At 39.0% G+C, this 12,500-nt stretch overlaps 1 protein-coding gene across 1 annotated transcript; it reads left to right on the forward strand.

The window, feature by feature from the left end:
* Nucleotides 1-7,521: 7,521 nt before the first annotated feature.
* On the forward strand, nucleotides 7,522-10,783 carry LOC137994716 (putative nuclease HARBI1). The gene is made up of 4 exons (XM_068840320.1): nucleotides 7,522-7,678; nucleotides 8,227-8,970; nucleotides 9,399-9,445; nucleotides 10,434-10,783. Exons 1-4 carry the CDS (start codon nucleotides 7,583-7,585, stop codon nucleotides 10,609-10,611), a joined length of 1,065 nt encoding a protein of 354 aa, XP_068696421.1. The 5' UTR covers nucleotides 7,522-7,582; the 3' UTR covers nucleotides 10,612-10,783.
* Nucleotides 10,784-12,500: the final 1,717 nt, after the last annotated feature.

The following is a 12,500-nucleotide window of genomic DNA, read 5'->3' on the forward strand; positions in this document are numbered from 1 at the left end:
ACACGTGAGAATGAACGAAATAACAAAAGCCAAACGTTTTGTTTAGTTGGGAAAACCTTAGCACCCTTTCTGAAAAAATGTCACACTTAAGTTTCCTGTCAGTGGTAAAATGTTTTAAATAAGAGATAAGTTTATGGCAATGAAGTCGGAGCAAAAGGCTAGCAAAAAAAAAAAAACACTAAACTTGGGAAAAAGTTGGCAGGGCATGATTTGGGGAATCCTAGTATTTTATATGTCTAAAACACATGAAAACGTGAATGTGGCGTATATTATGTTAATGTTTTATGTCTTGTTGGGAGCATTTTGTCCTTAGTTAAAATGGCACTTGAATTTTGTATGGTAAGTTATACTTAAAGTTGGGAGTTTCCCAAACTGGAGTTGTACTTGGTAAGTTGCACAGTTTACAGTCTGTAAAAAAGCATAGACAAAATGTGGAGTTTTGGGACCCTGAAGTTTGTCAAATAAACACTGTTAATAAAAATTGGTGCTCAGTTGGTGCTCGTTATTTACTACGGTTTTTTTTTTGGGGGGGGGGGGAGGCTTCTCAAAATCATGATTAAATGAGGACACTGCCTCTTTGATAAGAATGTGGTGCACTAGATAGTATTTTTTCTGGCAAAGTTAGACCTTTAATTCCCATACACCAGTTGTCAGCCAGGTGCCTTCAACAATCTTTGTTTTGTTGTCCCAATGTACTTTGTGCATATTGGAGCTCTCTTTTACAAATTTGTTGCCTCCAGGCCATCTAGGATGTTCTTTTAAAAACAGAACTCCTACTGTTTTGTCATCATCTTGAACAGAAATGATTTTGCCAATCCACTGAACATCATCTTTCCCTAGCACTTGTACCATATCATTCTTCTGTGGATAGAATGGGACAACTACAACTTGTCTTTGAGGAGGTAAACACGGCATCTGAAAGTCTATCAAGACATGTTGTCCAGGACAGGAGTTATCTGGATATAAAAGAACCTTTCTCAATACGTCAATGACATTTATCATCTTGATGGTTGGAGACAAATGCAGGTACTGGGATTGAGTTCCAGGATGATACTTCAATTCTCCATTTTCATCTGTTGCATGCTCATACAACTAAATCTCTGAAAAGATATAGCTATATTGTACTCCATCATCACCGTTAATTATAACAGAAGGAATAGCCATTATCCTTCCTGCTCTTTCCTCACCATACAAACGACAAATGACATTTCTACAAAGGTCATGAGAATCACTGGGAGCTTTTCCAGGCTTTAGAAAGCTTCTGCATAGTCGGGTTACACATGGCAAGGAGGAGTACTCAATATCTTCGATGCGAGAACTGATATCTCGCCAAATTTCTTATCTCTGTGACTCGGAAATTTCCTGAAATTTGTTCTTTGTACTTCCAATCAATATGCCATCTTCAACACCGTTCACATTTGTGGTACTTGCATAGGCAATAAAGGCAATACCCTTTTGTAACGAAGAGACTTGTTTCAAACTGATGGCTGAATCAAGTTCCTTTTGCGTAAGGGTTGGACTGTTTTTCTTTTGCACAATGTCCAAATTCTGAAGAACTTCCCTTCTTACTTCCTTGTCACTGTAAGTCTTCTCAATGTTATGGTGAGTAGTTGACTGGTTAACATATCGCTTCAGCCCTTTCTAAGTCAAAAACCCAGTAGTTATCTGGTGATGAAAAGCGACTTATATCATCTGCTACATGTACTAAATTGTGCTCAGTTATAACACAAGCATCTAAGCCAAATGTCTCTTCTACCATAATGTTGTGACGCCAAGCCAAATTTCTAAACAGTTTAATGTCTTTCTCTTGCCAGCCATGTGTGCGACAGACATTAAAAACCATTTGAACCATCTGTACCAGGAGTTTCCAACAGTGAAACTCGTCTGCAGGCATTTGGTCACTCAAAATTACCTCAGAGGCTGGAAAGGCAAATTTCTGATAATCCTCAGCTTTCCAGTACCCAAGACGTGAAGTAATTCCACTTGGATAGCGAGATGCCCTCATTTCTGCAATCCAGGGGAATGAAGAAAGCCTTGATTCAATGGCATCGTTATTCACATTACCATTTTCGAGCCAGCGAAGCAATTGCTTTTTAACTGGATTTATGGGCAAGTTGTGCATTAAATCAATAGGGGTGTCACACAACACATCAAAACCATAGAGATTGTGGAGAGTTACAAGTTTACTTACACCAGTAAACCCACTGTCTCTGGAAACTCTGTTGCATGCTGCTCCCTCTTCTTCATCTGCTTTCTTCATAAGAGAAATTGATTCATCCAAACGTTTACTTGCCCATTTGTGTCTTGCATGGTATCTACAATTTCCATAGTAAAAATGTGGTAATCCAGGTTCCAGAGGTATGCCACAAACATGACAACGCCGGCAAGCTTTCTTCCCAGTACGTTTTACTTTTGTGACTTTGCACTGTCCTGGGTGATCACCTGTCCATAGAAGGATAAGATGGCGTATGACTGCTTTCCCTTTCTGTATATCAAAGTCAGGAAAATCAGCAATGTATTCAACTTCAATTCCATCAATGAAGCCATATACAATTTCGTCAAGTAAAGGGGTCAGAAAAGGGTCCAGGAACTCAGGGGTTTCATCTGGGGTTGGCACAAATCCCACTACAAAGACTTGATCAGCATGATTTTGTTTGCTTGGACATGTTTGCAATCTTCACATCAATTACTCCAGTGCTATGACCTCCAGAAGTTCCAAAGGGGCTAAACCCATCCCAGTGAGCAATGTACACAATATTTCTGGGATCTCCACTTGAACACATTTTGACGAGAAGGACAAACAATGTCAACTGTGTCATCTTGAAGAACATCATAAGACGCAATATCTGGTGCAGAAATTATTGTAGTTTGCTTTAACTGTTTGCAGTGTGGACATATGGCTGGCTGTAACCATTCCATTTCTTTATCAAAAAACCGAGAGTACTGAGAGAATTCGTGTGCCATCCCACAGCTCCTTTTTAATAGGCCAGCCCTGAGTTTGACCTCTTTCATTAGTGTAAAACCAGTGGTCCTTTTCTCTCCAGTGATCAAGCATATCACTACACATGACTGAATTTCCATACCACCCTTTCACTTTGGTTGAAAGCCCCACGTAGTAATAATCCATAGTACCGGGTTCTCCACAGTGCTTGCATTCCCCTGAAGAACACTCCATTATGTCCCACTCCCTTGCATGTTGGTCACTCATACAGATGTAATAATGCTTAGGTGATTCAAATCCAACCTTTCTCAAAATGACCTCAGTTTCTGACCAAGAGGTTGGCCATATATCCTTCAGTCTCTCATCAGTTATAACATAATCCTTTGCCCATTTCAACCTCTCTTCAAATGACTTTATAGAATCTCCTTGTTGATGTTTCATAGGTAATGCATTAAGTATGGCCTCAACAACTTTTTGTTCCCAGTCTTCTTCACTTGTCTGTGTCCCTCTCTCACAGACATGGTCTTGCGATATATTGTGGGAATCATCATCATCTGTGATATCAACATCACCATGGTTATCATCACTGGGAGAAGGTGGTGTGCTATCAACTTCACAATTATCATCCTCAACAACTGTAGGTCAATACTAAAAATTAATGTTTAATGATGGTTTAACATTGTCATTTTGTTTCTAGCCTGTATCCGGCATTGAGATAGTGGGGAGCAGTGCAAAGTAAAGCAAACTGCAGTATTTTCTGAGCATCTTTTCTCAGTGTTATATAGGTGTACTGCTGTGTGGGGTGTGGATAATACATGTAAAAGCAATTTCCCAATAGACAGGTTCATGCTTGTGAGTGCATGATGGGTAATCTGGGCAAAACAGGGAGAAATTCAAGAATTTGTACGAAATTCAAATCTAAAAAAGTCTTCCTTAACTGATGCACGTAAGAGTCTCTCCAATTGTAAAACCCTTACACAACTAAAAATACCCTATAGGATGAATTTGGAGACTGTAGGAGACTGTAGGTATCATTTGAAATTGCACTCTTAGATGTGCTTTTCTCAGTGTATTCTTTGTAATTTTTCACTGCAGCCGAACTACAGTGAACATATGGGAAAATTAAGTTTCACAAAAAGCTTAAAGGACTTCTGTGCACTACCGAGATTTGGGGTGTTGTGCCTTTGAATTGAGTTTGGCTTGTCAAAAAGAAAATCCCAAATGTATCAGTTCAGGAAAAGCTATGTAGCTTTGAATTTCCTTACAAACTCTTTAATTGCCTGCCATTTTGCCGTGATTACTCATCATGCCCTCCAAAGCATCAACCCGTCTATTCAAACACTTTCTACCTGAGATCGATGTCTCCCTTTGATTGTCAATAATCTTTGTATAATACTGTCATCTTATCATGATTTGTACCAATTTTACATTTTATGGAAGTTTATATTTGATTCTTTTCACACATTCATACAAACACTGCATGCGTGCTGTGCACGTGCTTACGGGAAACAACGAGCTAAAATGCATAAACTGATGTGCAGCTACCTGGCAGATCAAAATTATGTTGTGTGATTTGAAACTCCTCTCTATTTCTTTCGCTAGCTGTCGCTTGCACTGAGACATCGTTGTTTTCCCGATTGGCTTGTCGGTGGTTCTGATATGTTGAACGAGAAACTGCTTTTCCATTACACTAGTAGATCTTGCAAAGCAATGAGCATGACGATAATCACGAGCACCACAGCAACACGAGGATGTTGCAGGCATATAAAATGTGGATATGTACAGAAGGTTTTTTAATTGATTGAAGATTACATCGGCTATTTTCAAAAAAAAAAACAACAACTGAGCGAATGAACAATTCGGTCTCAGCGCACACAAATCTTTGGTCAGCATTGGACCAACACTGGACCATTTCCTAGCCCTCCTTGGCCTCCTCTTTACGCGGACTGCTACCAATTCATTTCAATTTTGCTTCCACAATCACCACAGGATGTGGAGAATTTTACTGTGAAAAAATGCATGTATGGGTCAGGACAGAATTGCTCTGCATACATTTTGATTGCATAAAAGTTAAGTTCGATCAATGGCCAATTCCGCTCTCAACATTTCAAGCCATGCTTATTGACAGAGCCTTGGAACATTTTGAAGATTCAAACTGCCTTTTTGTGCAAGAGGAACTAAACAGGTTTAAAAATCAGGCAAGGAGAATTGCAAGCTTGTTGCATAGAAGATGTCGACTTTTCAAAAAAGTTGATTCAAAGCACCCGACAGAAGTGACAAATCTACGCAATGTTGAGTGGGATGACGAAATCTACCTCTCCCTCCGTGACTGAGATGGTGGATATGACACAGAGCTTGTTTCAACTGACGATTCCGACGAAGATGAAATTGATGACACAGAGTTACTTGAAGGTAAGAGAATGACTTTTTTATAACAAAACAATTTTGTTCTGGGAAATATTTAGCAAATGTTAAGCTGCATCACCAGGAGATTAATTCCTGGAAATTTACGTAGAAAGTTGGAAATTCCGTTCAGCATGGCTCTCATCTGTATTCACTAATTAAGTTTCTGGTAAAACTGTAAATTTATCTTCCACATCGCCACCAGTTTATTTAGGGTTTTTTTGTCGAATGCCAGTCGAGCAAAATAATATTGGATTGCTCTCTGAACAATAACATCCCATCACATACTCTTCCAGCCTCGGTTTCATTTTGGCACGCAACAGTTCGCATGAAGGAAACATGGCTTCTTGCGGAAAAAGAGATTCGAGATCTTCGTCTGCTTCCTCCTCGCCCAAAAGTTCTTCAAGTGAGGACAAAAGTATTGAAGGTATGTCTCAGTGTAAACCAGGCATTATCCAGTTAATGGTTCCCATTATTTTCCCTTTTACCAAAAAGATCAGTCTGAGCGAACTCAAACTTTAACCTTAAGCTTAAATCATAAAATTTGATCTGAACTCGCAGAGCAGCTCTCTTGCATAAACGGTTTTAAAATGTTATCTGTCGCTTGAACTAACCTCAAGATAAGCTAAAGTTTAACTTGTTGTCATTTTCAGAATGGGACACAGATGATGTGGCTTTTTGGTTGGAAAAGAACGGTTTAAACACGTTCACACAGGGTTTCAGAGGTAAAGGATTAACCGTTTTTAGGCACTTTCAAAGCAAATTTTGACACGATCCTGTGTACGTTGATTTTGATAATTACATTATTTGGTCAATGAAATAAATGCAAGAAAACAAATATTTTTAAAAATATACACTTTAGTTGACCATGCTGTTCCAAGAAAGCTTGAAGAAATTCTCGGAAAGATGACAGCATGACTGAACGCCACTCTTTGGTTGACCTTCTTCGAAGTACAATTCCTCTGCTCCAGTCTAGATCTTCATTAGCGCTGAGTAAGCAAGGGTGTGCTTTTTTCTCCAAGTGGCTATACGTACAGGAGTGGCTGTACAAGACTTGTATGGAATTGTGCGCCTGTGGGCACGAGAAAACCCCCACCCCCCAAACAAAGCCACATGTTCACTCATACTGCTGGATAGCTTGCTCCCTGGTTTTGTTTTTCCCCAGGTGACATGGGAGTTGGTGGGTTTTAGAGCTTTTCAGGATCTCAAGACACTTAATAGGTTAACTTTAGACAACTACACTTCACTCAATACAAGTCATATTCTCCTGTAGATTTGAAAATTGATGGATTGTGTCTCATGGAAGCTTATCAGAAAACGAGCTCCAACTGTGCCAAGTTCGCACAGTTGGAGAAAAGAGGACACTACAAAGGAAAATTTCACATTAATCTTTAGATGTTCTTAAATTGCTACTATTTTTGCAATATCTATCATTTCAGGTCATTCTAAACTAAAAGTGCCAAAGCTAACTTTAAAAAGTACAAAACCCCTGGCACCTGAACAAAAGGAGGATTTGCTTCGAAGGTACATAGCTGACAAGTTCTTCCTGTATTCAACCAGAAAATCGTGAGCTTTTTTTTCGTAATTTGTGTACTTTACAAATAGTTCTTCACGACTTGTGTATCATGAATTTATTTTGTTACATAAATCCTACAAAGTACTTAGGGCCCATTTACATGGAAAGAGGATGATCCTAGTGCCAGGATCATCCTAGAATCTTCATTTGGTTTACATGCAAAAACGCGGCTCCTGGGATCAACTCTTAATTTGGTTTACATGAAGTTTACATGCAAGAATCTGTGTTCAGCGCGGTTGCAAAGCAAGATGGCGGGCGAAAAGGACAAAAAGTTAGTTTTAGGAGTTCTTCCTTATTTACTCGCTTTGATAACCGCCTTTCAGCATCAATTTGCCATTATATACAACTTGATATTTCAAACACAGCAACAGCGAGCTATGATTCTCCATCTAAGTCACACTGCCACCATTTCAAGGTTTCAAATAGCGAGGAGGAAGATCAGACGAGGACCTGTTCGCAGATTATGGTGAGCACCAGGACGAACGGAGGAGTGGTGGACAAATCTATGGACAGGCAAGCTACCAGACCATGAATGGAAAACAAACTTACGAATGACACGTGCCGTCTTCATGTCTGTGGCTGACGAACTGCGTTACTTTTTGGAGCCCCGTGAAGACTGTCCGAGACGTGGTGATGTGCTAAGTGTTGAGAAGCAGCTAGCAATGACACTTTATTACTTGAAAGATCAGGGGTCTTTGCGAATGACTGCTAATAGTTTCGGCGTGGCAATATGCACCCTATCTGTTGTGTTGCGAAAGGTGTGTACATGGAACTGGTGGCAAGGTTTAGACAAAGTTATTTTTATTTGATTTTTTGATTTTTGAGTTTTTTTTAATACCTCTTGGTCGGCGCGTCGGGTATGTTATGGACGGGTCATTGGGTGAGTGAGTGAGAGATGTATGTATGTCACACCAATCACATTGGATGTACTTTAAACAGCCAATCAAATTTCTTGCTGTAAAGGTAAATGGTATGTGAGAAGATTTTTATTTTTAGTTATAAAGGTAACTTGATACTTTTGTTTTTCACAAGGAGTAAAATCAATATTAGAAGTCACAAATCATCCCTTGTAGTTCTTAGGACATGTTTTAGAGGAGACGAAACTATTTACATTTGAAGCAGTTCTATAAGATCGTATGTACATCAAAATTTCTGTTTCTTTCTTCCTGTACAATGTAGCCAGAAAACTTGTCAAATTAATTAAATTATTACTGCAAAGAGTCCCTTAAATGCTTCTGTCTCCAGAGGCTTTTACTTCACAAAAAATAACTCTTGCACGCTTTGCGTGCCTATGTTTAATATTTAGGTATGTGCCTTGATTACAAGGGAACTGGGGCCAAGGTATATTGCATTACCAAGCACTGAAGAAGAAATGGGCCAACTTCTTAAGAAAATGGAAGAGAAGTTTGGGTTTCCGCAAGCCTTTGCCTGCATCGATGGAACACATATTCCCATAAAACAACCCAGTGACAATGCACATGACTTTTTCTCCTACAAAATGAAATATACTATTAATGTGCAAGGGGTTTGTGACAGCAGTGGGAAGTTCATTGATGTTGATGCCAGGTGGCCAGGCAGTCTCCATGATGCTAGAGTCTTTTCTCAGTCCCGTATCAACAGAATGTTACGTGAAGAAGAACTCCCTATGATGTACAAGAGACTTTTACCAGGTGATGATAAAGTCCCAGTGATTCTACTTGCCGATCCTGCATATCCTTTATTACCATACTGTATGAAAGAGTACTCCAGCCCCAGAAATAATGAAGAAGTGATATTTAACAATATGCTTCGCTCTGCTAGGAATACAATTGAATGTGCATATGGTAGGCTAAAGACAAGATGGCAGGTTTTAAACAAAAGGCTGGACATTGGACTGAAAGATGTGCCAAACATGGTGTATGCATGTTTTGTGTTACATAACATTTGTGAAATTAATGGCATGACTGTTGATGAAGAGGATGTTCAACGCCAAATTGCCAGAGACAGGGAAGCGCAACCTCTCACACTACCTGACAGGCTGTACAACTTCAATTCTGCTGAAGGTGTTCAAGTAAGAAACATCATTACTCGGGTATTCAAAGAATATCTTCCCAATGCATGATGGTCTGTCAAGAATCTCTGAATCAAGAATATTACTAACAAGGATGTGAGAATGTAGAGCAGTTGTATTTAATTCAAGGCCATAGATTTTATTTCTTACCTTCCATGCTCTGTATGAAACATTATTCACTTCAGTGCAGTCTAAATCCAATGCAAATATGGTGAACATTAACTGTTTGGCCCCAGAAGAAACATTTGTGGTCTACCTTATAAAAATCAAGTCAGTGCATCAGTGTGCAGAGTTTTAATGCCATATTCCTATGTAATGGAAAGTTACAGGGACATTTATATTATCCAAACAGGAACACAAGGCTAAACAGGCCATGTTTATGAGAAACAAATAAGTAAAGCTCTAAGCTATTGTATTGTATCATATAGGTGTTGCCCCTCCTGGGAAAATCAAACAAAAGGCAATCCATTAAGTGGTTAGTATCGTTCGCTATAAATAGTTCAGTTTTCATACTTATTTGATCGCATTCATGTGAGTTGAACATAAAGGGATTTTTTCGCTAGGATTATAGCTTTGGTTCGTTTTTAGTTTCGTTTGTTTACAGCCTCATTCGTTCTTGGAGGTCTTCAAATAGATTTATGTAACAAGTGCAATAAAATTCAGGTTAAGATATCGTCTGAACAGGCCATACCAATCTCTTGAATATAAACGAGTCACAACTTTGCAGCCTGTAATTTAAAAGACAGTGTAGTATACTCTTCTATTAATTTTCAAGTGTTACCCTCAGCTTTTTAAGAATCTTGACCAGATAACAAAAGATGATGGCAGCCATTTTGCATGAGGTGTAAATGGGGTGACTAGAACCAAGCTTTATACATGTAGTTCTCAGTCTGATAGTTACTGTCCAAGTGTATGTACTCCCAGTTCAAATGTTGGGTTAGGAGCATGAAAGATTATACAGGTGAGAATTTTTCTGCCCCAAAATTAAACAAGCATCATATTTACACAGCTGAACCTTGTATGTATGAACTTAAGGCTATACAGTTTTAAAATGTCATTTTCCATCACTTTATAAGGAAAACATTAACACCAACAAGTAACGCAAGATTTTGGAACCTAGCTTTCCAGTTATCCATGTTCAAAGGAGTACGGTCAACCTAGCAGGTGGATTGTCCAAGTGGGACATGCATTTCCTGTTTAACCGCAAATCATTGTTAGTATATAGTACATGTATGGTACTTGGTGTTTGATACAATGACCTTCATGCTGGTATGACCTTGCTGTGTGTGATAATCTGTTTCTGTCATTGTCCCTGCCAAACAACATTTTGATCCTCCTGCTAGGATGATCCCAGCATTAGTTCAATATTAACACTTTTCAACATTTTAATAAACACAAATTGACATTCTACAACAGGTATGCTGTGTGTCAGTTTTAGCTTCCCTTGTCAATAACTATTGTAGGAAGCATATCCAGCAGTACTACTACCATTGCTGTGTACAGAGACCTGGTCAGATGGAGTGGGGCTGGGAGTGTATGACCTTGGTGATGAACTTTGAAAATGACCATCTTCGCCTGGGAAGTTGGGAGGACTTCTTACAAAATCATGCCCCATGGTATATGCATGAGTTCCATGCATAGCAGTAGGATACAAAACTCTGTTGTAATCTGGTGGCTGAGAACTCCAAGACTGCTGTTGTGATGGTGACGCCATGGCCATAGCAATCATCCTCATACCAGCTGAAATACCTTCCGCCATGGAAGAGAGTGATTCTGTCATTTTTTGCATTGTACTTTGTAAAGACTTATTTGATTCCTCGAGTGATGAAATCATTTGCTTCTTCATGATTATGTCCTCTTTTGTTGCATTCATCGAAATTTGATCTCGTTTAGATTGAGAAAGTGCTTTTTCCATCTGTTTTCTTCTATTGTCTACTAACCGTGGCACTGCCGAGACAGACATGTTTGGTTTCTTGGTCATTTTTGGTTCATCTGCAGGCACTTGGGAAAATGAAGAGCTTGCATTTCCATGTGCTGACTCCTTATCTGTGTCTGATAACTCTTCAGTAAGAGTTGCATCAGCTTCTGAAACTGCAGATTAATACAAATATAGAAATTGTGTTTTTGAAAAAAAGGCCCATGCAGTTTAAAGACACTGCAGTCTGTTATTTTGTTAGGCACCACATGCATACAAGAATTGTAAAAACAAACAAACAAATAGGGCTGTAGTACAAATCTTGCTGTGGCCTGTTAATAAGCCCCCTTACCTCTCTAGTAATGCCCTCCCTACCCTCCAGCTCAGTTTGACATGAAGTAAATACTAAACAATGGATTTAAGTTAAAACATGCTAACAGTATCTAAATTTATAATAAATGACTAGGGAGTTTATCTGAGTAATATTCCAGTCAATTTAAACCCTGGCTCCCAATCCCCGCAACATAAATGGGGAAGCATTGAAAAGTAACTCTGTAAAAATGTTAGACTCCCTGCCATGACATAGAGGTTAGAGAGCTGGGCTTTTTTAAAATTGGCTCCAGCATAAATGTTATCTTTTTGAAATAATTTTAACCAGCTGTAATTTGACTGTTTTTGAAGTTATGAACATATGTTACTTGTGTGTATGCAATTTATTCTTGTTATCATTGTCATTGTTGTTGTTATTATTATTGTTATTATTGCTATTATTATTATTATTATTGCTATTATTATTATTATTATTATTATTATTATTATTATTATTATGATGTGACCCTTTTGTCCCTGTCATGGAGGTCTTACCTTCACTACTGCTCTTGACTTTGTCAGAGAGCAGACTATCACCATCCACACCTTCAGCCAACATGGTTGTAGCTGGAGAACCTCCCCAAATTTCACGCAGGATGTCAAAATGTTCCTTTACCAGTTTTCCACTTCCACTTCTGGTACCCTTGTTTACAGCAGTTCTGTAGTCCTGGCGAATGCTTTTGACCTTTGCTTTTATTCGATCATAAACCTTTGCAATTTTGATCTTTTCTTCTGCAGTGGTTTTCTTGTACAAATCATATTCTTCACAGGACGTCTTTTACAGCAGTTGAAGGTTCGCTTACCTTATCTGGGCCAAAATCTTCTGGAAACCTCGACGCCAGGCAACGATGAAGTTCAGTGTACAAGTCCTTCAAGTCTGCTTCAAAGTCAACACCATTGAAATCACATACTGCCTTGTATTCCTTTATGTAAGCAATGAGGCTGGCAACAAACTCATCTTTCCAGGTCCATTTCTTTTGAGTGACTCCATCAGTCTGTTTTCTCTTTTTTGGGCGAAGTTGGTAACCATTAAGCTCATCTTGATCTTCTTGAGAATCATCCAACACATTCTGCCCTGTTGTTTCCGCTGCCTCTCTACCTTGCAATTGGGTCCTGTATTTTTGAAACAATATTGCACCCCCACGTTGCACACCGGTATCTTCGTCTTCATCGTTTGGCAGGGAAATTCGAAATTGTCGGCCTTTAGTCGATGATGAGTGAGAAGATCCCGCCATGTTGTTCCCAG

The sequence above is a fragment of the Montipora foliosa genome, chromosome 3 (genome assembly GCF_036669935.1).
Source record: "Montipora foliosa isolate CH-2021 chromosome 3, ASM3666993v2, whole genome shotgun sequence".
Lineage (NCBI taxonomy): Eukaryota > Metazoa > Cnidaria > Anthozoa > Scleractinia > Acroporidae > Montipora > Montipora foliosa.